The sequence below is a fragment of the Anguilla anguilla genome, chromosome 5 (genome assembly GCF_013347855.1).
Source record: "Anguilla anguilla isolate fAngAng1 chromosome 5, fAngAng1.pri, whole genome shotgun sequence".
Classification (NCBI taxonomy): Eukaryota; Metazoa; Chordata; class Actinopteri; order Anguilliformes; family Anguillidae; genus Anguilla; species Anguilla anguilla.
Window position 1 is genome coordinate 54,087,625 of NC_049205.1, and position 22,283 is coordinate 54,109,907.

General features: G+C 46.9%; 2 protein-coding genes across 4 annotated transcripts in view; both read left to right on the top strand.

The window, feature by feature from the left end:
• LOC118228416 (N-acetyl-beta-glucosaminyl-glycoprotein 4-beta-N-acetylgalactosaminyltransferase 1-like) overlaps positions 1-10,119 on the top strand; it is an 82,849-nt gene extending 72,730 nt beyond the window's left edge. Inside the window, exons 13-21 of the mRNA XM_035419935.1 lie at positions 256-356; positions 850-923; positions 1,180-2,473; positions 3,688-4,082; positions 5,587-5,740; positions 6,088-6,160; positions 6,719-6,872; positions 7,501-7,627; positions 8,233-10,119. Coding sequence (XP_035275826.1) covers positions 256-356; positions 850-923; positions 1,180-2,473; positions 3,688-4,082; positions 5,587-5,740; positions 6,088-6,160; positions 6,719-6,872; positions 7,501-7,627; positions 8,233-8,347 — 2,487 coding nt within the window. The 3' untranslated portion in view covers positions 8,348-10,119. The remainder of the gene's footprint in view (positions 1-255; positions 357-849; positions 924-1,179; positions 2,474-3,687; positions 4,083-5,586; positions 5,741-6,087; positions 6,161-6,718; positions 6,873-7,500; positions 7,628-8,232) is intronic.
• A 1,005-nt stretch (positions 10,120-11,124) lies between these two features.
• The window catches only part of LOC118227885 (ankyrin repeat and BTB/POZ domain-containing protein 2-like), a 41,901-nt gene continuing 30,742 nt past the window's right edge, over positions 11,125-22,283 (top strand). The window contains exon 1 of one of the 3 annotated variants that reach the window (XM_035418888.1): positions 11,125-12,323. In XM_035418888.1, the coding sequence (XP_035274779.1) occupies positions 11,456-12,323 (868 nt within the window). In that variant the 5' untranslated portion in view covers positions 11,125-11,455. Of the gene's footprint in view, positions 12,324-12,905; positions 13,024-22,283 lie in introns of those variants that run through there. The other 2 variants (XM_035418889.1, XM_035418890.1) reach the window with 2 other exon arrangements.

The window sequence follows — 22,283 nt, forward strand, 5'->3', positions numbered from 1 at the left end:
AAGACGACAATGCTGTTTTGACGTTTTTACTGTGTTTGAGTGTATATGTACGGGCTCTGAATATTGTGGATACTGGATTATTGGGGATATTTGATTGTATTTTTTAATTTTAAATTCATCACAATATGTCAGATGAGACATGCACCTTAAAAAGTACCAGTTGTGGATGAATGCTGTGATGCCTGTTCTGTACACAGTGGTTATTAATGTAAGAGTCTGATGCTGTCCTGATCCCTTTATTTCTCATGCACGCAGGTGTACCTGTCATTCGTCTATCCCAATGACTTCACCCGACTTACCCATATGGAGAAAGAGAACAAGTGCTTCTACAGAGAGTCACCGATTTACCTTGAGAAGTAAGCACTTCAGAGCGTGATGAAATGCTTTCGTTCATCAGGAATGACTATAAATCAATATGTTATAATGATACGGCTCTAATGGCTCTGACGTCTGGCTTCAACTTTCATAGGTTTACTGTGCTTAACACAAAGTAATACCATAGCACAGGCATTGCGTAACAGTAATAATGACTCCCTGTGGAGGCCTTATGCAGTCATCTTTAGAATAATACGAGCAGAACTGTTCCAGGACACAAGGGAATTTTACTTCCATAGAATAGTAAGGGCTACTTAATTCACTGAGCTTTGCTGAGTTTACTGAGGTCTACTAAGTTTACTGAGGTTTATTGAGTTTGCTGAGGCTTATTAGTTCAGTAGTTTCTGCGGGCTCTGTACAGCACAAGCCGTGTCACTTTTGAAATTAGAGCACCTGCAGATGGGAGTTTATTCACTGCGGAAGTGTCACCTGTAGTCGTCTCAGTGCTGCTTTTGCTTGGCTCCCGTCTGACAGGTTTGGCTTCTACAAATACATGAAGATGGATGAGGAAGAGGACGACCAGCCCATGTTCTTCCCCAACCCAGATGGTGCGTTTTCCCTGATCGGGGAGGGGTGGAGGAGTGGGGTGGTGGGGGGGTTGGATGAGGCGTGACGGGGACGTGTCCCAGCCCTGCTTTATTGCAGATTCCCTCTCCCTCCCTGCCCCCTCAGCGGTCATAAATACTGCCAGCCGTGTATGGGCATCTGATGAGCCCCAGACGGCAATCAAAGAGGGGCAGCTGCCGGTAGTTCCAGGGGCCTCGTCGTTAGTGTCACTGAAAAATCACTCTTCTTTCTTTCCAGATTTTTTGGAGGAAGAGGAAGGGGAGGACCCGGAGGACGAGGCGATAGTGGTGGACTCTCAGCCGGCCAGGAGGAAGGCCAATGCCAGTCAGCCCAGCCGTGCTCCGCGGCCATCCCAGAGGCCCACGCCCCGGACCCCGGGCAACAGGGAGGGTGGGGAAGAGGGGGAGGAGGGGGAGGAGGGAGACGTGCTGGGCTTCAAGTCGAGAGAGCGGCGGGAGGGGGGGTGGCGCGAGGGGAGCACCAGGGACCCCCCGGAGCCCCGGGCCGGCGCTCTGGGCGAGCAGCGGCAGGAAGCGGAGACGCTGGGGTTCCGCCGTCCCGGCACCCCTTTCACCCGCTCCCTGACCTGGGTCCGCACCGCTCCCGCGCAGCCGAGCAGGAGAGGGGCCGCGGAGACGCCCCCCAAACTCAGCAAGTCTGCCCTGCTGTTCCCCCGGAAGAGCTCGCTCTCAGCCCTCACCAGCCGGGCCAAGCAGATCCTCAGCAACTCCGCCCACAAGGGCCAGGGCCCCGGGGCCGCCCCCGCCAAACCCCGCCCCAATCAGGAGAAGGGGAAGGAGGAGAATAAGGTCTACATCACGCGGCCCCGCCTCTCCGCAGGCAGGAGGGGTACCACCCCCCGACAGCCCAGGGAGGTGTTCCCGGGGGTCTTTCTGTACCAGAACGGCAAGACCACCAAACTGGTGAACTTGGGGACCAAGAGGCGGGGGGGCAGGGGGCTGGGGGCCGCCCGGCAGCTGTGGCCCAAATCCCCCCTCGGGTTCAGCAAGGCCTCCCACCGAGGGGCTGGGGCGGGGCTGGACGCCGAGCTGGGGCGACACCCTCACAGGAGGAGGGAGGAGCCTCAGAGGGGGAGGCGGGAGAGCCCGGGCCTCCCCAGCAGGAGGGGCGCGGTCACGTCGACGCCCAACCGCGGGGACCCCCCTCTGTCCACCCCGCCGGCTCCACCCGCCGACCCGGGGCTCACCCCACCCACGGAAACCCGGGTCACCTCCTACATGAGGACCTCCGAGGTCACAAACTCCCTGGGGCAGGAGGAGGCGGGGCCAGAGGAGGAGGAGGGCGGGGTCTCGGACTACAGCTATGAGGAGGCGGAGCCCCGGCCCGGGTGGGCGGAGGACGCCATTAACTGGCAGCGCACGTTCAGCGTGAACAGCATGGACTTCGAGCTGCTGCGCTCCGACTGGAACGACCTGCGCTGCAACGTGTCGGGGAACCTGCAGCTGGCCGAGAGCGAGGTGGTGGACCTGCTCGCCCAGTACATGGAGAAGCTCAACGAGCGCAGCGGCGGGTGAGAGGCTGACGCGGGCGTCTCAGACCCCACGCTCTGCAGCGCACTGAGAGGGAAGCAGTGCGTCGCAGAGCAGGGGGGGGCTGGAGGGCTCAGAGTCTCCCAAAATACAGACATAACATCATTCACATATCTCCATAAATATAACATACCACAGCTTTACCTTATCGCTAGTGTGAAGATAAGGATCTTCTTAACCCTTTCAAGAGTAGGTTTTTCAGAATGTTTTCCAGCATTCTAAGTCAGTGTTCTGGAACTCCATTGCTTTCATTTATCCAGTAGTGACTATTACATCAGCATTAGAATGTTCAGTTAAGAACATTCCAATCTCATATCTGTGATGGTGGGCCTTAGAGGGCTCATATCCTGCAGGGACGGTGCCTTGCTCGTTCAGGCTCAGGCTTGACACTGCGCAGATCCATACGTTTTCTTATCTGGAGATGATAATATCAGACGCCAGGCCCGGCAGCTGGCTGGCTGGCGTTTAATGAGCACGTGGGGGCTGAACAGAAAGGCCTGTCGCTTCAGATGCAGCTCCGTGTCACGCTGAGTAGCACTCTGAGGCGTTTTCATCGTTTGGCACCTTAAACATCTCCCCCCGGGGGACTCGGCTCATTTCTGATTGATAAAATTAACTTTATCCACTCATCTCTTTTCTTCAGCGCCGAGCACCTCGGACAGCCATCTGTCAGTTTCAACTTGAGTTAGCTTGTCTGACCTGCTCATGATAATGGGAGTTTTTCTGACCTCTTCAGGGCTGAGATTGACAGCTGGAGTGTGAGGGTGTCTGTGATGGCCCGAGAATGCCTGTATCGAACACATAATCTGTCTGTCTGTGTCTCCCTCTGCCTCCCTCCTCTCTCCCTCTATCTTTATCTCTTTCCATCCTCTCGCTTTGTCCTTTGTGCTCTCTTTCTCTCTTCCTGCCTCCCTCTCCTTGTGCTTGCTCCCTCTCTCCCTCTCCTCTTTCTTTCTGTTTCTCAATCTCTTTGTGACTTGCTGTGTCTCATTATCTCTTCCCCTTCCCCTCTCGTCTATATTTATCTCTTTCCCTCTTGTCTTTTTACTTGTTCTCTCTCCCTTCCTCTCTCTCTCTCCCTCCTCCTCTCCTGCTCTCTCTCCCCCCTGTCTTTCTCTCTCTCTCTCTCTCTCTCTCTCTCTCTCTCTCTCTCTCTCTCTCTCTCTCCCCCCCCCTCCCTCCCTCTCTCTCTCAGTATCTACACGCTGCTGCGCATCATTAATGTGGAGAAGCGGAGGGACTCTGTGCGGGGGAGCCGGTACCTGGTGGAGCTGGAGCTGATGGAGCGGGGGAAGCGGGTGGTGCACCTCTCCGAGTACGTCTACCTGCTGCTGCAGCACGGGAGGGGGGAGGACAGCCTGGAGGACGGCGCCGCGTCGGCCCCACCCTCCGCCTCCTCCTCCTCCTCCGCCGCCTCTGCCCTCCACGCCAGCCTGGGACCCCCCGCCGCCGCCGCTCCCCATCCCACCAGCCCCGGCGCCCTGCCCCTCGCCACCGCGCCCGGGAGCACGGCCTACGTCAAGCCCCTGCTGTGCCAGCCCACCGCGCTGCGCTGGAGACGCGACGTCATGGTGCATTTTGTGGTGCCAGGTGGGTCCCGGACAGATGGGTGCGGGGGGGGGCACCGTGGTCCAGGAGCTGGGCATAGAGCCCAGGAGGCTCAGGCGCTATCCCTTACCCCTCCCACAGATCACTGTCCAACTCTGTGGATAGACAGCAAATATGAGCAGCTTCAGTGTAACATGAGCAGCTTTTTATGCAATCAAGCTGTCACTATTTCTATAAAACAGCGGTCCTCTAAACATAAACAGGAGAGTGCCACCAATTCGTAAATACACAACCCAGTCCCTCTCCTGCGTAACACACTTTACCCAGGTGACCCCCTTTCCAAAGTGATGCGTTTCCTCAACACTCCTTACCCACTGAAGTGTAATATACACACAGATATCTCACAGTGCCTCACATTGGCAGCCTGTAGTGTAGTTGTAGCCTGTTGAAAGCTCTGTATCTCTGTGTGCCCCAGTGCTGTGAAGCTGTGTCCGTGCTGTCTCCCCCGCTCAATTACCTCGCGGTGCTCTCGGGTGCTTAATAGAATAATCAATCAATCCCTCCAACTGCTCAAAAGCTGAAATTAATTTAAAATGCTACAATTAATCAATTTTGATGTAGTAGTGCTTCCAATTAAATTATTACTGTTCAGCTCGAACAAGAGCGAACATGGCACACGAGTTCTTCAAAGCAGACAGCAGAACTGTTTCTTCTTTCAGCCACTCCCAGTAGCCATAAAGCCCACGCAAGTGCTTTTAGGGGATTTTATAACTCTACAACAATCCTGTCACAGTGGCTAAGGTGGCATCAGTATTCATAAATAGCTAAAAACTGTGTCCCTAAACCACTCTATTATTGTTATTATTATTAACCTGTAGTTAATAAAAATAATAATAAGTTAATAAGTAATAAGAATAATTCCTTCCATTTATATACACTTTTCTCAAAACCCAAAGCATTTTTTTACAGTAATGAGGGGGAAACTCACTTCAGCCAACACCAATGTGTAGCACCTCACTGGGTAATCAACAGCAGCCATTTTGTGCCACACATCATCACACATCAGCTGAGGTGGAGATGGAGAGAACTATATTTTTGCCAATTAAACTGGGGGATGATTAGGTGGCAAACTATGAAAGCCAGGTTGGGAATTTGTCCAGGGCACCAGGGAACCCCCTACTCTTTGCCATGAGTGTCATGGCATATTTAATGGCCAAAGTGAGGACCTTGGATTAAGACAGCATCTCCTACAGCACAGTGTCCCCCTCACTGCACTGGGGCATTGGGGTTTTTACAACCAGGGGAAAGATTGCCCCCTACTGGCCCAGCAACACCACTTCAAGCAGCAACATAGTTGTCCCAGGAGGCCTCCCACCCATGTACTAACCAAGTCCACATTTGCTTAGCTAAAGTCATTTGGCAAGAACAGGACACATGATTGTATGGCTGCGGGCACCTGTGAACCTGTCCTGTTAAAGTACCTGAGTTGTGTCCGCATTCATGCTTCAGCCCTGTCACAGAAGCTGGGCTCTCTGTGTCTCTACAGTGAAGAACCAGGCCCGGTGGGTTCAGCAGTTCATCTCGGACATGGAGCTCCTTCACCTCGAGACCAAGGACGAGAACTTCAGCATCATCATCGTGGACTTTGAGAGTGAGGACATGGACGTGGAGCAGGCCCTCCGGGACAGCCAGGTGCCCAGGTGAGTTCTTCTCAATGACAGGTAAAAAGCTCATATGATAAGTCAAGTAACATATGGAATAAGTTTGCTTTGTTAATTACAATAATATATGGAACCAGTCTTCTATGTTTAGTTTAGTTTCACCTTTGAGTCAGTGCGACTGTAAAGGGAGTGTTTGGCTGTTATGTTTTGGAGCAGTTCAATGAGCAGTTATCTTATAAAAGTTATTGAACTACACTGGTGTCATAATTGAGTTAACACAGACTAAGGCTAACAAGTGTATAAGAAACAGGCATTTGCACTGTTTGCCATGTATTTGTGCTTCTGTACAGACAAGGCACCATGTTTGTGTTGCTGTGTTTCGGCAGGTACGAGTACCTGAGACGTGAGGGTAATTTTGAGCGCTCGGCCGGACTGCAGATGGGCGTGGACACCATCGAGGTGAGCGAGGGGAGGTGGGGACGGACGTGGCGGTCGTTGTGCGGTAACTCACCGTTGCGGTCAAGTCGAATAAGGACACGGAAAATGCCAGTGCGCTGGTAGACGCTGGCTGTGGGGAAGCTCAGGTCTTCCTCAGAGGCCCTGGCCTGTCAGTCTGTTTGCAGAGGCTGGCAAAGTGGACCCCGTTCTCTTTAATTACACTGTGACCGCAGCCATATTGCCCTTTCAGTCCAGGGCTCTGGAGTGTCGACAGGATCTCTGGACTGCTCTCATTGCTCTCTCTCTCTCTCTCTCTCTCTCTCTCTTTCTGAGACACACACACCTGCGAATTTAACACTATCCCCTCACCACAATATGAATATCATATGGAATTAACATGTTTGTGAGGCTACTCTACTACTGGAGAAAGGAATATACAGTGTAGAGAAAATATGTACTGAGTTGAGCTTTGATGCTTAGAGAAAGTGCGACTGACTGATTGTGTCCTAATTGTATTTGTGTGTGTGAGTACGTGCTAGTGTGTATGTAAGCATATGCGTGTGTTTGTGTGCTTCTCAGGACGGCCGCAGCATCGTGTTCCTGTGTGACCTGCACATCCATTTCCCCCTCAACATCCTGGAGAGCATCAGGAAGCACTGTGTGGAGGGCCGGCTCGCCTTCGCCCCCATCGTCATGAGACTGAGCTGCGGCAGCTCTCCAAAAGAGCCCGACGGTACCGCACCGCTTACACGCTACACAATTTACACACACATACTATACACACACACACACACTATATACTACACACACACACACACACACACTATACACACACACACACACTATACACTACACACACACACACACACACACACTATACACACACACACACACACTATACACTACACACACACACACACACACACTATACACTACACATGAACTATACACACTGTTCACACTACAATATTTACACAATATTCACTATACACACACAATACGTTGCATACACACTCTACATTATTCACACACTATACACTACACATAAACTATACACATTGTACACACTCTACAGTATTTTCACAATATTCACTATACACACACAATACATGCCATGCATGCTGTACACTGTTCACACACTGTATGTACTGTGCTCACTCACTACATGCCATGCATACTCTACATTATTCACACACCATGTATACTTTACACTATATACAGCCTGCGCACAGTTAATAGACCATAAAACACACACATAGCCGTGCTGAAGTGTGAGCTAAGCTACTGGTATTGCATGCAGACGATTGTGCAGGCAGAAGCTAATTGCCTGTGCCTGTTCCGTCTCTCACTGCTGTCTCTAGGGTACTGGGAGGTAAACGGATTCGGCTTGTTTGGCATTTACAAGTCAGATTTCGACACGGTTGGGGGGATGAACACAGAAGAGTTCAAAGACCGCTGGGGCGGAGAGGACTGGGAACTGCTGGACAGGTACCCCAAGAAAAGGGAGGGAAAATAGCATGGGTCCCCCAAGAACAGGAAGGGGCCTATATATGCATACCCCAAAAACGGGCTTGGACTTATGTGTGGGTGCCACAGAAAGCATGGACGGAAGTAAGTGTGGGTATCCCAGACACAGGGACGAGCCTAGGTACAGGTACCCAAAATACAGTGAAGGACTGACATGCTAAACAGAAGGAGGCTTATACAAGCCCCAACCAAAAGGGCCCCTCCTGAGCTGTCTTCTGTGTTCTCCAGTGGACGTGCCACACAGCGTACTGTATGCTGACCTACAGTGTATTTTTGTATTACAGCTGTGAGTGCAGGGTTTCTTCATTTGAGCACAGTGTTGTTAAACTGAAGTGTTGTTTCAGTAGTGTTGTTTTAGTGCAGTGTTTTAGTGCAGTATTTAAGGACAGTGTTGTTTGAGCACAGTGTTGTTAAACTGAAGTGTTGTTTCAGTAGTGTTGTTATAGTGCAGTGTTGATGCAGTAGTGTTATTATAGTGAAGGGTTGTTTGAGCACAGTGTTGTTTGAATGCAGTGTTGTTTCAGTAGTGTGGATTTACCTTCATGTTCTGCTGCTTATTCCTGCAGAGTCCTTCAGCATGGTCTGGAGGTGGAGCGCCTCAGATTGCGGAACTTCTTCCACTACTACCACTCCAAGCGTGGCATGTGGAACACGGCGATGAAAAGGAGCCCCAGGGGATAACTCTGCCCCCTCCACACACCCCCCCTCCTGGAGGAACTCCAGCCCCGAGGCTGACTCAGTGCAGGGCAGGCATCCTGCAAGGACAGCTCAGTCTGTTCCAAGGACCCCTTGTTGGGACACAGTGGCTTACTCTGACTGCTGAGAGTACTTTCAGCCACCGTCCTTCCCATAAATAACTCGGAGGAGAAACACTTCTCGTTTTAGGAGGAAGGGCATTTACTGCTTCCCATTCGGCTGGAAGGGAATGTAAAGCTGGACTCACATTCTTAATTTCTGTTTTTCCAAAAGAGTAATCTGTTTTCTACAAAAAAAAACTTTAAACAAAATAAGTTATCAAAGAGGTTCAGGCCATGGAAAAAGTAATTATGCTATTGTTTCTGATGCTGTGTTTGGAGTGTAGAAAGCAGGGGCCTGTGTCTCTTTATTCTATAACCTGGGTTGGTGTTCTGGTAGACAGAACTTTAAATATTTTACATCGCATTAACCATGAACTGCTCAGATGTAGGTGTACAGACAGGAGTATAGATAAATGGATTTTTATGGGTGAACACTGACTTAGTCACTGGTGCTTTGTTATTGCAGACTGTGGAGATTCTAGTCTGTGTTTGGGATATAGCATTTAACTTACATACCTTTGCATCTTTCCCTCTCTCTCTCTGTTGAGGATTTGGCGTACGTTTTCCCCAAATACAATACAAGCAGACTGAGAGAATTCCCAGGCTCTTTGGCTGTCTTCTGAGATCCATAGCTTGCTGTGTGCCACATTTTTTGATTCAGCTACAAGTGAAGCTGTTTGCTCCCAGACCTCCTTCGAAAGTGCAGTGTGCCTGACTGACAGACAGGAAGTGTTGCAGTGCACCGGGTGGCCAGACAGTACAGTACGTGCTGTTGTGTCCCCATGGCCAACAGACAAGAAGTAACGCAGAACAACTGACAAGCCGGGAGTTAGAGGAGCTTCACAAACTGTCTGACTGTTGATTTCTGTCAGAGGAAGGTGAAGTTGTGAGGAGCATCTCTTTAAAAATGTAATAATAATAATAATAATAATAATAATAATGTTTTATTTGTAGCTGCCTTTCCAGAGCCCAAGGTTTCTGAACAAGGTTAAATAAAACAAGGACAGTGATAAGGACAGTATGTAACGAAGGCGAAACAAGATGGATACATGAATACATGAGTACAATAATGAAGTCAGTATGCACAGGAACCAAAAGCAGACTATATACATGCAAACACAGACGCAGTAATTAATAATTAAATCATTGCTATCCTTATTTAACAGAGGTACAGCTCCTGCGGTTTACAAATAAGGAGTCAGGGTTTGTGTGTGGGACACCGTGGTGTTGCTGGTGGCTTCTGAATGCCCTGTTAATGTTGGTTGTGCCGTCATTAGATTTACCTGATGATTTGGTGTTGAAAAGTATTGTTCATGTTTCTCAGTGTAATATAGATTGAAGCAAATTATTACATTTGAGTATATATATATATATGCACAAATACAATTTATATACAGTATCTATCAATATTATTGAGTAAGATTGAAGATTGTCAAAACCTCATTGCCCAGAAAGTGTACACATTCTTTATCTACAGCTAGGGGTTTGCCTTGTTACAAAATGCTAAACATGAATAAAGACAAAAGACAGGGAACCTGTACGTTTTAAAGATAATTTCTGTGAAATTGTTTTGTAGAAAGTTTAACGAATGTAATGTATTTTGGTTTATGATTTTACTTTTCTTTTTTTAGAAATAAAATTTTAAGCTAAAGTCTGGGATTGGTTTAGCATGTTTTCTTCTTACATGTTTGAAGACATTCTTTTAAAATACACGTTACGGTGTATCTCAACCATACAGGTGAGAAACCACCTTACTAGCAATGTTTAATTTTGGATAACAGTTTTAACCATAAAATCATGATAAATCATGGTACCATTTTATTGCATTAATTGTGCTTAGCGACATGCAGACAACATTTGAAACCTCTCAGTCTTTCACCTGAGGTTCAGCTTTATCGACTTTGCATTACCCCGATGCAGTTCTACACATTACCACAAGAGGGTGACGGATGACTTGAATCGCGGTTGTTAAATTAAAGAATATTAGAATACGAAATCTGATGGACTAAATGCAGCCAATTTATGTTATGCTATTTACAATCATAAATATATTATTTGTGTGTGATGCAGAATTAAGATAATTATTTGAGACATAATCTAATTTTGTGAGTGTCAACTGACGATTAGTGAGAAAAAAAAACTCACAGTATGATTCTGATACTTTTATAAATCATGTGCATGAAATGTTAGATAAGTTATAGTTTATATCACTGTAGTACATCGGGAAAATAAATAGGGGATTTATTTTGTTTTTTCTCTGTACGGTGTTATTTATTTATTATCTATTATTCAACAAATTACATATTGTACATATTCATTTATCTAAGAGAAGAAAATACATACAAATATTCAATGACGAAAAGTGACCTTTCGACCAAATGTTACAAATTTACAATTAAGTGAAAGTATAAAAATGATTTTTGTCCATGAAATATAAAATTGTATGAGTACATCGAGCACAATTCATTATCAAACAGATTAAAATAACTCTCTGACTGGTAACATTAGCTCTTGTATGCTCACCAAAGTTTATAATGCTAGACAGAGTTTTAGTGAACTCTGGCATTGTCGCTCTGATTGGCTCACACAGTTAACTCCTGATTGGTTCGTAGAAAGTCCTGCGCTTGAACGGCAGCTTCCCGTACTCCATACAAGCAGCGTTAGAAATCTAGGACTCCACATTGTGAAGTATGAGTGTGGCTGTTTAACCCGAATTCGGAAGACGATTGACTCTTGCACAATCGAATTCTTAGGTTTTGTTTATGTAGCGATAATTCAACGGAATCCACCGTACGAATGGATGGTTTCTGTATTCTTAAATTAACCAACATTCGTATGAAAAGAAAGAACATTTTAATAAGATATCTCTAAAGATATGTTCATAACTAGCTACCTTGGTTAATGTACCTATGTAAAGTACAACTAGGATGGTAAGGGGAAGGTAGAACCATATCCACTCGGTCATTTTCCACTTCGCTGTCGCTGGACATTCATGCAGGACGGGATGAACAGTTTCAATATGAAGACTCTTGAGGATTTGACTCTAGACTCGGGATACGGGGCAGGAGACTCTTGCAAATCCCTGAGCCTTTCCTCCTCCAAATCCAACTCTCAGGCTTTCATGACCGCTCCGCACCGGGGCAACTGGTGGTATTTCTCTGGCTCCATGAACAGCAGAAACAACAGCTGGGACACAGTAAATGCGGTGCTACCGGAGGACCCGGAGGATATTTTGTCAAAGTGTCCCCGGCTGCCAGACCTAGAAGAGTTCCCCTGGACGGACGAGGAGGTGGGGAAAATCCTACGTAAAGTCGCGAGCAAAGGACCGACTTTCTCCACCGACTATGTCCGGAGGCTCTCCAGTCTGCTGCGAAGGGCTCTGATCCGTATTTCCAGAGAAGCCCAGCGCTTGAGTGTCATGCACTGCCGATGCTCCCGATTCGAAGTTCAGAGTGCAATCCGGCTGGTGCTGAGCTGGGCACTGGCGGAGACCTGCGTGTCGGCCGCGGTGAAAGCGATATCCTTCTACAGCATGAGCGCCGGCGAGTGGTTGCGCAAAGGTAAGTCAGCTCGCTGTGGACTCACTTTCTCCGTGGGCCGTTTCTTCCGCTGGATGGTGGACACTCGCATCTCAGTGCGCATCCACGAGTATGCAGCCATCTGTTTGACCGCTTGCATGGAGAGCCTGGTGGAGGAAGTTGGCGCAAGGGCTCTGATGTCCGAGCGACAGAGCGCAGGCGGTGAACTGCTCAGTAGCCAGGTGACGGCGGAGATGTTGGACGGAGTTGTAAACAACGACGCCGAACTTTGGGGAGTCCTACAGCCCTATGAGCACCTCATATGCGGAAAGAACGCCAACGGTAAGCTAATGTATTCTTTAAGGTTTGCATGCCAAATATGTGCGTTCTGATAATCCGAATACTTTTGCGCAACAGCTTTAAGTGGGCTACACCAGATATACGTGTTTTTATTTATTTAAGATTATTATTATTATTATTATTATTATTATTATTATTATTATTATTATTATTATTACTACTACTACTACTACTACTACTACTACTACTACTACTACTAGCACCACCACCAGTAAGACCTACTATGGATGAAATGAGGTCAATTTAAGAATGTATTAAATATAAGCTGGTGTGATTTATACTTAGGACACAGGTTTTTTCCACTGGAGAGCAGGTATGGTATTACGGCTTCATATCATACTTCTATAACCAGGTACCCAATGCACAGGTGTGTTTTTATTTATTTCTTTATTTGCCTTTTGTTTGCTGCAAGATACACGAGTTTTTGTGGTTAAAAGGCTGTCAGTCCACGCTGTTTTTCTATTGGCTCTCATTCTCCTTAAATACTATAGGCCTATAGCTTGATTTAATCACGTACGCAGGTATGCTCTTATCAAAACAATCCTAAACGAACTTCTGTTGGCATCCACACGGTCTCACTCGCTCCTGTCCCAACACGCACGCGGCTCTCCCGCGGGATATAGCAAAAAGGCGTTCCACCAGGTTCCAGCACATAGTGGATTCCTTTACACGAGACCTGGGGGTAAAACATAACCTATTTGACAGCCTTTTTGGAACTGGGTGAATATGTGAAGGCTAAAAACCCTGCTCTGTTCTTGCCAGATGATTGGATCACACATGTCAGGGATCAGCAGAACCCTGGTGCAGAGGATTACATAATATTTAAAAAATGTTTATTTGATAAGGGCTGTTTTAAAGTCGGCAGACTAGAATGTTGCTTTATTTGAAGAGGTTAGTGTTCCATTGGGTGTAGTATGTAAGTATACTGCCGAAGTATGGTCTGAGTTTTGTAACTGTTTATTGAGTATAATGACAGTACTATATGTGTATATTGAAATAAACTTATTGAGCCTGCATTAAGCAGTGTGTGAGAGTAGTGTATGTCTTGATTATTGTGAGAGTAGTGTTTTTGTGTAGGCTGGTGTAGGAGTTTGAAAACCACATGTGGTTTTATGGGCTGCTTGGATAGACTTGTTCTGGTTTGGAATACTGGCTATTCTCTTGTGCTTATTTGAACAAGCACGTTTTCAGACTTTGTTTAATTTTGTTACTGCATTGTTTAATTTGTTTTAGTAGAAGTGCTCTGTGGCCTCGTAGTGGTTAAGGTCAGTGAACCTGGATAGTGTCGTTAAATATTCAGTGGTATAACTTGCATAAATGCACAAGAAAGTCAGTTCTGCAAGAGCACGGGTTTGTGTTAAACGCTCTAGTCATAGTAATAGCCTTGGAAATGGCACTGCTAACCCTGTGTATCGGTCACTTTGGGGACGTGCAGATGACTCATGTTTCAGGGGAGAGTTATGCATATGGCTGCATACTGTGTGTATAAAGCACTTGGATCAGGGCCAGGTCTCCCTCATTGTTTTACACAGTAGTGGTGACGGGGGTGGATAACATCTGTATCATCCTACTGGGGAAAAGTGTCTCTGTGTTTGTGCTGAGTAGAATTGTTCCCCTCTGTCTGCTAGCCCCGCCCCTTAGGTTTTAAGCCCTGCCCCCCTCTGCTCTTTCTGCTGTCCGCAGTGTACTCCCAGTGATGTTCATTGATTGTACGCCACTGTTTGTACATTGTAATTAGGGTTTGTTTGTGGCTTACCAACATCAGTCCAAACAGAGGTTTTCACAGACACACAAAGCCCTTTGTTCTTGTTTGAACTTTTTTGAGCAAAGGCGTCCGCTGATGAGAAAAAAAACCAAAAGACTGTGAGAACGCAGAGGGAGAGAGACCGAGCGGGCCGGATGCACTGTCCGCTCCCCCCTGCTCTGTACCCCGCTCTTCATCACCCCGGAAACACAGGTCCGTGCCGGGCGTGGCTCAGCTGGCCGGCCTGGCAGACTGTGAAAGGTCAAAGGGCAGGGTGACTGCAGCAGAGTCCAGTGCTATTCGGCCGCAGCCTTTGAGCCCAGGCTAGACTCAGGTCATTTATCTGTACACTGGCATTTGTCCTGCCTGCATTTATATGGTTTTTCATTATAAATGCTCTTACTGGCTGTAAGGATCAGCCATCTGCATCCAAATCACTTTTTATTTTACTTAAACCTTATCTGATGCTGTAGTATTATGGAACCTCTGTGCATTTCACAAAGCAAAAATATAGGTTGCATGGAATAATAGTAATTATAAAGAGATAAGAGATCAATTTAAACTAGAACCCATTTTTTCCCTAAATGAGAAAGTGCACAGGGGTAATTGAACTAAATGCAATGCTTCAAAATGTAATTATCTGCTGTTGGTTGGTTCTTACTTAAATGGACGTGCTTGTTGATCAATGAGCACCATTTAAAATCAGGTTTAGGAAGGGTGGTCTCCTGTTTGTGGCTTATCAGCCAGTATTGATTTAACACGCTTTTTTAATGAGGAAAACCAGGGAGATTTTCTGTGGCTTTCTTAATGTCAACATGTTGGAGATACTGAGGTTCTGTGAATATGAAAGATACAGAGGTTTTTTGAATGTGAAAGATACAGAGGTTCTGTGAATGTGAAAGATTCAGAGGTTCTGTGAATCTGAAAGATACGAAAGTTCTTAATGTGAAAATGTGCACTGATTTTGAGCCAGATCATAGCTGAGCTGGATGAAGGTTCTTTTCCTCAGTGCTGTCAGTGACCAATCAGACCGCCATTAAAATGGGCCGCATTGTTGATTCCACACAAGGCTGCCTCTTGCACTCAGTGCCGAGTTAAAACTGAACCAGGTTTGATATGTATGCATTTAGCGCCAAGGCATTAATGTGTTTCCAGACATGCACTTCACATAGTCTTCTGTCGCTTTTATTTAAATCAGTTTTCAGGAAGATCATCTGTACTGTGCTGCTGCTTTCACGAGCTCTAAGCCCACTCAGTGGAAAGCCAGAGCAATTAGCCTCATGCAGGCTTTCCTTTAGTATGAAATCAATAAATCACCCAATACCAACCCGAGGCTCATCTGTAGCCCGACGTGTCCGGGGCCTTTGACTGTAGCAGCGTTTATGTCCTTTCTCATGTGTTTGAATGAGGTGGCACTGAAGCACGTTTCGTTGTTTAGGATCTGTGCTGCAGGTGAGGTGCGTGCGTTTGGGCGCTCGGCACGTGTGCAGGCCCGTTTCGCCCCACGGTGAGGCTGGCCCTGGCGGAGTGGGACGGGCATCGGGAGGAGGGAACGTTTGGCAGTCGGGCGGCCCTCTCTGCAGCACAAAAGCTCCTCTCTCATACATCCAGCAGCCCCACATCTGGAAATCTTTAAGGCAGAAATGACTTACGGCTCCAGTAACGAGGCTGCGTGCAATCCCCCTTTTTAAATGGCCTGCTTTAGGTCCAAGGGGTTTGGTCATTTTTTTTGTTGTTTGCTGCTTCCACCCTCCTCGCATCCGTAACCAGACAGGATCGGACAAGTATCTTAGGGATAGCTGTCTCTCAGTGCCAGCAGTGGTTTGTGTTTCACAGCTACTCTCCGGTGACTGCAGCTCCAGTCATAACTGTAATATCCAGAGTTCAGTGATGGAATGGCAAGCTGCTGTGATGAAGCTGGTTGGATGTCAGATGTAGGCTTGGGTATATGGAGTACAGTGAAGGGAAGTGACTTATACAGATTGGATGAAGTGAAGAGACAAGCTTATGGTTGGTTATTGCTGTGTCAGCTTGAATAGATTGTAGTAGGCCTATCGATTGATGGAAAAATGAAAACGGTTAATAATAATGGGATGCTTTTATACTCCTTTGAAAGCCTTTGAATAATGGATGTCGATTGATGGCACATGCTAAGTGTCTGTTGGTTTTTCTCGCATTGAAATTCAGATTCTGAGAATTGGCTGATGATTGTGGCCTCCTCAGCGTGCAACAGAGGAGCAAGGGAAATGTAGTCAAAGTGTGCAGTAACGTGTGGCAAAGCAGTGAAATCAGTGGAGAAATCTAATTCATGTTGATCTTGATGATGATATTTATTACAATTATGATTATTTGGGAAGTATGTGTTCTGCTGCTGTTCGCACTGGGCAGCGAGAGTCTCATAATTATGATGGGATATCCCAGAGATCCCAGGGAGCATCCATACATATTCTTTACTTCAGTTTTCATATTGCCTGTGTCAGAATAATGCTAGCTACAGTACATTCAGACGGTTTACAGTATGAAGTAAGTGTGCGGACTGTTTACAGTTAACAGCATGTTACTTTGCTTGATGCTCCTTCAGAGAAGTCATTTGTGAGCTCTTAGTCAAAGCTTACTGTGGGTCAGAGGCTAATGAGTGCTGCGTAAGGCAGCTTTGGCTCTGCACCATAGATACCGCACCTGTGTGGGACTCACGCCAGACTGCTCCCTGCCACATGGACCTCTCTGTGTATCTTTCTCTCCCTTTCTTTCAGTCCCTCTCTCTTGCTCTTTTGGTCACACACATAAATCTCTCATATTCCCTTTCTCTCTCACACCCTCTATGTAAACCTCCCCTTTCTCTGTCTCTCGGTGTCTGTCTTCCTCTCTTAAGGACACACACACAAATGAGCACACACACATACACACACATACACAAATGTGACCATACACACAGTCACACAGAGTCCCGGGACATGGACAGGTAACTTTATCAGAACCAGTTCTGCTGGCAGGGACATTCAGCATGCAGTTCTACACGTCTCCATGGAAACCACACCTTGACAGGAAGTTGGGAATAGGATGGTAAGATTTACTGGGTTAAGGTTTGACATGTGTCTGAGGGAGAAAAAGGGCTGCCTGTCTCCCAGAGTGCAGAGGAAGCAGAAGAAGGGAATAATTAGCCCTCTCTTTCGCAGCGAACGTCTCAGTTTTCACGTCCGTTCTTTTGCGAGCAGATGTCCTGCTTGCGCAGTAAAACTCGCGCAGCCCCGTTTGCCACATAAGCCAGGTGGGCCTGGCCACTTACGAGTAAAGAACTTAACTTTGTTATGTCTTGGACTGGGGCCAATTTCATTCTATAGCTTCTGTAATCCTTCTTTTGAATGTTTATTTTCAGAAACATTTTGAAAACTTATGTTAGCCTAATTTATGTATTGTGTATGGTTTTGGAGTGTGTTCAGACACAATTTTAACATTCCCTCACAGGGAAAGAGCAGTTAGTTTCTGGTTTTTTGCGTTTCTGTTACCATATGGAGGTAATAATGGCGTAGATTCCACTGATTTACACAATGCCCTGCAGTTTACTTATCAGTTTAAATGAGTTAACTTGCTTTTACCAATCAGCTCTCCTTCCTCCGTGAAGCTTTTTTTGGTCCTGAGACAAAACTGTAGCAGTTAATAGGCATGGATTTAAAATGGTTTCACTGTAACATTTCTTGGTTGAAATGGGGAGCTCTCGCCCTAATTGGAAACAGATTGGTTCTCTGAGGGATCGTCTGTCATTGCAGGCACCGCATGGCCCAATTAAATCTGGCTGCCTGCTCTGAGCGGGCTGGGGTAGAGCTTTTCCTTCGGTTCTCCGCCACATTCTCTGTACTGCCAGGCCCCTACACACTGTCACCCCCCGCCCCGCCCCGCCCCTCCGTCCACACGCCCTCCAAAATGCCTTCACCTCCAAACTGCCACGCCCCCTCCTCACTACCTCCCCCCCCCGAACCACCATTCAACAGCCATGCCTCTCTTTTGCATTTGGACCATTGTAACACTGCTGCTCTAAACTCCTGGCGTTTTAGGGTGAACTGAGTCATAAATCATCCTTAAAATAAAAGGTGAGGTGTCATCAGTGTGTATAGGTGAGAAATATTTATTTTCTTTCCAGCGAACTGAGTTTGACGTGGTTTGGTAGGCTGGGCTGTGTCTTCCCGTACCCACAGTCACACGTCCTGAGGCACAGGTCCTGTACCTCCAGCTGAACTGCACTGTAAAACCATTCAGAGCAATATCAGATCTTTCTGGTGTACACACGGAGTCAGCACAATGACAGACCTCCCTTTGGCTCTTAGGCCTTTAACCCCTTAAGGTTAAAGTTCACAAATGTGTTTCTTAACTGAACATTCTAACGCTGATGTAACAGTCACTACTGGTAACTGAAACCAATGGAGTTTTAGAACACTGGCTTAGAATTTTGAACAAAACATTACAAAAAACCTACTCTTCAAAGGGTTAAATAACATACAAGGTGCAGCCAGGATGCTTTCAATTGCCCTAATAACGGGTGAGAGGAGGGGGAAGATGCCCTCAGCAGATGAGCGTGGTTTCAGGGCTGCTGGGCCGCGAAGCGCGGCGCTGTTTGGCTGGATTCTGCAGCAGCAGTGGACGGGGTCTCACAGGAGAGTGGCCTAATGAAAGGTTCCAGAGGAGGCAAGGCCTGTATTAGCCAGACCACCGGTGTAATTGGTGAGCAGAAGCTTCAGGATGTTCTCAGAGTGAAAGGCTGGGAACTCCTGCTCTGTCCTGCGTGAGTTGTGCTCAGAGGCTGTTATGTGATTTTTTGCCTACAGGAAGGCTTCCAAGGCTAACTGCTTTGAGCCCCGCATTAAACCACAGGAGATGCGCAATTTCCTGGCCGTGATGCTTTTTAGACTGATATGGATTTATTGAAGCCCTCCTTAAGCCTGATTCTGGTTCCCACGGAAGAGTACTGTAGACGCATAAATCAACTGGCGATGTATATTTCGATTCGATTTTATTGTCCATTTCCTTTATGGTCAGTTTTTTTTGCTAGGAAGGCACAACAAGACAGTAACAGACTCACTAGCAGTCATTCAGAAGGGCACTGGGAGGCATCTGCTGTAGACGTAGACACAGTTTACTCGGGACGATACTTTCTCCAGGTATGAGAGGGAACGGTGGGGTAAATGATGACTGTGCGACAGGCCATCTCTGGAGCCAGGGTGTGCCGGACCATCACTAACATGCCCAGCACAGGGAGAAACGCTGCGTGGTTTGGGCAAGGGAACGCCTCGGGAGCAAGAGAACGAGGAGACAGCGCAAGCCGGAGGGCTCTCACACGCCACGGCGCTTCCGTGTTTTTCGCCAAGTTAGCTTTCCGTAATGGGTCAGCCCTGGGAGGCTGCGCAAACGGTTTTAAGCGTCCCGCTGCGTAAACTGCAGGCTTATTTATAATCCGCTGTGAGAAAACGCGGAGTTGCAGAAGCTTCTCCGTGCGCTCGGGCAGGAAATGACACGGAACCCGTTCAGTTTATGATTTCATTTCATGCCTCACGCCACACACATAGGCTAAATTACGCTACAAAATCACATTTGTTTTTCACAACGTTGATTCTTGAGTATATATATGGTATATGTGCAGGCACAGGCCACTCTTGTGTTGGAATGCAGTCTGGGAGATGATGATTATGCATTTTGGTTGTCATACACATTATATAAACATTCATAAAGACACAAACACACACTCACACACATGCACACACTGTACACACAGATTCACAAACATTCATACACACACACGCACACACACACACACATACACACACATATACCTGCACACATACACACACTCACATTCAACTTTTGTTGAATGTGTGAGGTTTACTCATACAATTATGTAACTGATGCATTGCGTAACAGGAAATAGACCTGGTTTGGCTTCATAACCCTGTTGTGTAGCAATCCTGTAGACATGTGAACCAAAGTTTGTCTTTGCCTTTGCTGAATGGTTATTGTACTCAAATGAATGCATTTGTTCAGCATACTTTCCAATCGGATGTTTTGCCATCCTATGTCTTTTAACCACCTAAGACCCAGCAATTCCTTTTTTGTCCCCTGCAGGGTACATGGGTCTGGTCTTAATCTCAATAACTACTAAGCTGAAACCTACACTACTAGGGGCAGTCCATAAAAATAAAATATTTCTGAAAATATTTTCCCTGTAATATGTTTTTGTGATCTAAGACACTTGTATTATGTCTAAAAAATTTTAAATACTGAAACTTTTTTTCTGCCGGGTCTCAGGAGGTTAGTGTGAATAAATGGTCATTAGTTATTGTGTAGGGGTCTATCAGCAGGCAGTGATGTCTTTGAATTGAGTGACTTTACAGGGCAGTGTCCCACTTCCTCTTCTGCAGCGTGTTGGTCATCGGTTGGAAGGTAAACAGGGGCAGGGCAGGTAGGAGGTGACCGCGGTGGCATTTTGTCTGTGACTCACGTGTCATATGGGCACAGGCGTTCCTCTGTCTGTGGGCTCAGAGGACACCGTCAGGTTACGGGCCTGGTAATGTGTGTTTTGGAAACGTGTGACATCATTGCTTGGCGCTGAATCAGTTCAGCTGGGGGAAGAGACAATAAAGGAAATCACCCAGACTGTGAGAGGAAGAATTAGGGGGTGAAGGAGCGGTCTCCCACTTAACGTGGTGTCAAACTGTAGCCAATATCTCCACTTTTTATTCATTTTTTGAGGTTTCATGTATTGTGGTCTCAATGCTAAATGGCCTCCACCTAATATTCAAGCCATTGTACACAGGTGTCTGTTGTGTACCTGTGTGTTACCATGGAGACTTGCTCAGAGGGTCATTTGGAGTCTTATGTATGATAATTTCTTCATCTAAAAATAAGCTATCGATTGATGCTTCTCATAGTTGCCAGTTGCCACCACGCACAAAATAAAAATCTAATATAAAAAACAATTGTTCTTTGTAAAGTGTTGTGTTCATGCCAGTTTTCACCAGTGACGTGTTCATGAGAGTGTGAGTTCCTGTGACCGTAACAGTAAAACCGTTTGGGCTGCAGAGTCCAGCACGTCGTAAATAACATTCCTGCAGCGGCAGCTGCACTCCAGTCATTTAGCTCCCCTGAAACCTCAGGCTCAAAACCACCAACCTACAGCCTTCTGTGTGTTCTTTCCTATTCCGGGAAAAGCACTGGGTGTCCGAAGCGGAGCGGCTTATAAAAAGAGGAAGTGCTGCACTCTGCGCAAGTTGAGAAGCTTTTAGTGTTAGAAGAAGATGATGTTTTCCTGCGTGTGTGTCTGTCTTACTCAGTGCAGAGCCGCTCGGCCCGCAGGTGAGAGAGAAAGAGGGAGAGAGAGAGAGAAAGAGAGAGAGGGAGAGAGATTAGTTTGCATGCGTTCTGAGCCGAGTGCCCTTACGCACACAGCAGGGCTGACAGACAGGTGTGGGGCCTATGGTCTGGGACGGGGGCGTGAAAAGGCCCCGCCCTGAGGGAATTCTCCGGTAGGCCTTCTCTCCACACCCTTCAGAATCCCTCCCCTCCCCTCCCAGACCGCTGCCCCTGTTCCCTTTTCTGCGAGCGTGCCTTGAAATGTTATTATCTCAGCAGTTTAGGAGCAGATGGGGTTTTACTGCCTGCGTGTGGAGTATGTTTCTTTGATGGAAATTCTAACAAGTTGAAGTTTGAGGCATTTTCTTATTTTACAAGAAACACTCGGATTTTATGAGGTGTGGACTGCTGTACAGTTGGTGGGATTGATGGCCATCGTATCCACTAAATGAGTTTGCATTTTTCTATCATCGCCCTATTACTTTTTAAGGCGTCTTTTTAACCTTTTCTGCCGTAGTTGTAGGCGGGTCCCATTGGCTGCTATGTCGCAGACTAGCACGCGGTTCCGAAATCCATTCAGCCAGACACTGCTTCTCTTCCCTGAGCTGCACATGCATTGCATTAGAGCGCAGGTGTGAAACTCCCGTCCTGGAGGTGCTGCAGTGTCTGCTGGTTTTTGGGGTGTTCTCAGAGCCAAGTGTTCCATTTAAGGCATTGATTGGCTGCGGAATCCACGCACCTCATTCTCAAGGCCTTAACTGGCATCCGATTGAAAGGAAAACACAAAAACCCGCCGACACTGCCACCCCTTTGGGATTCAGGTTGCCACACCTGCATTAGAGGACTGCACTTGTTGGGCA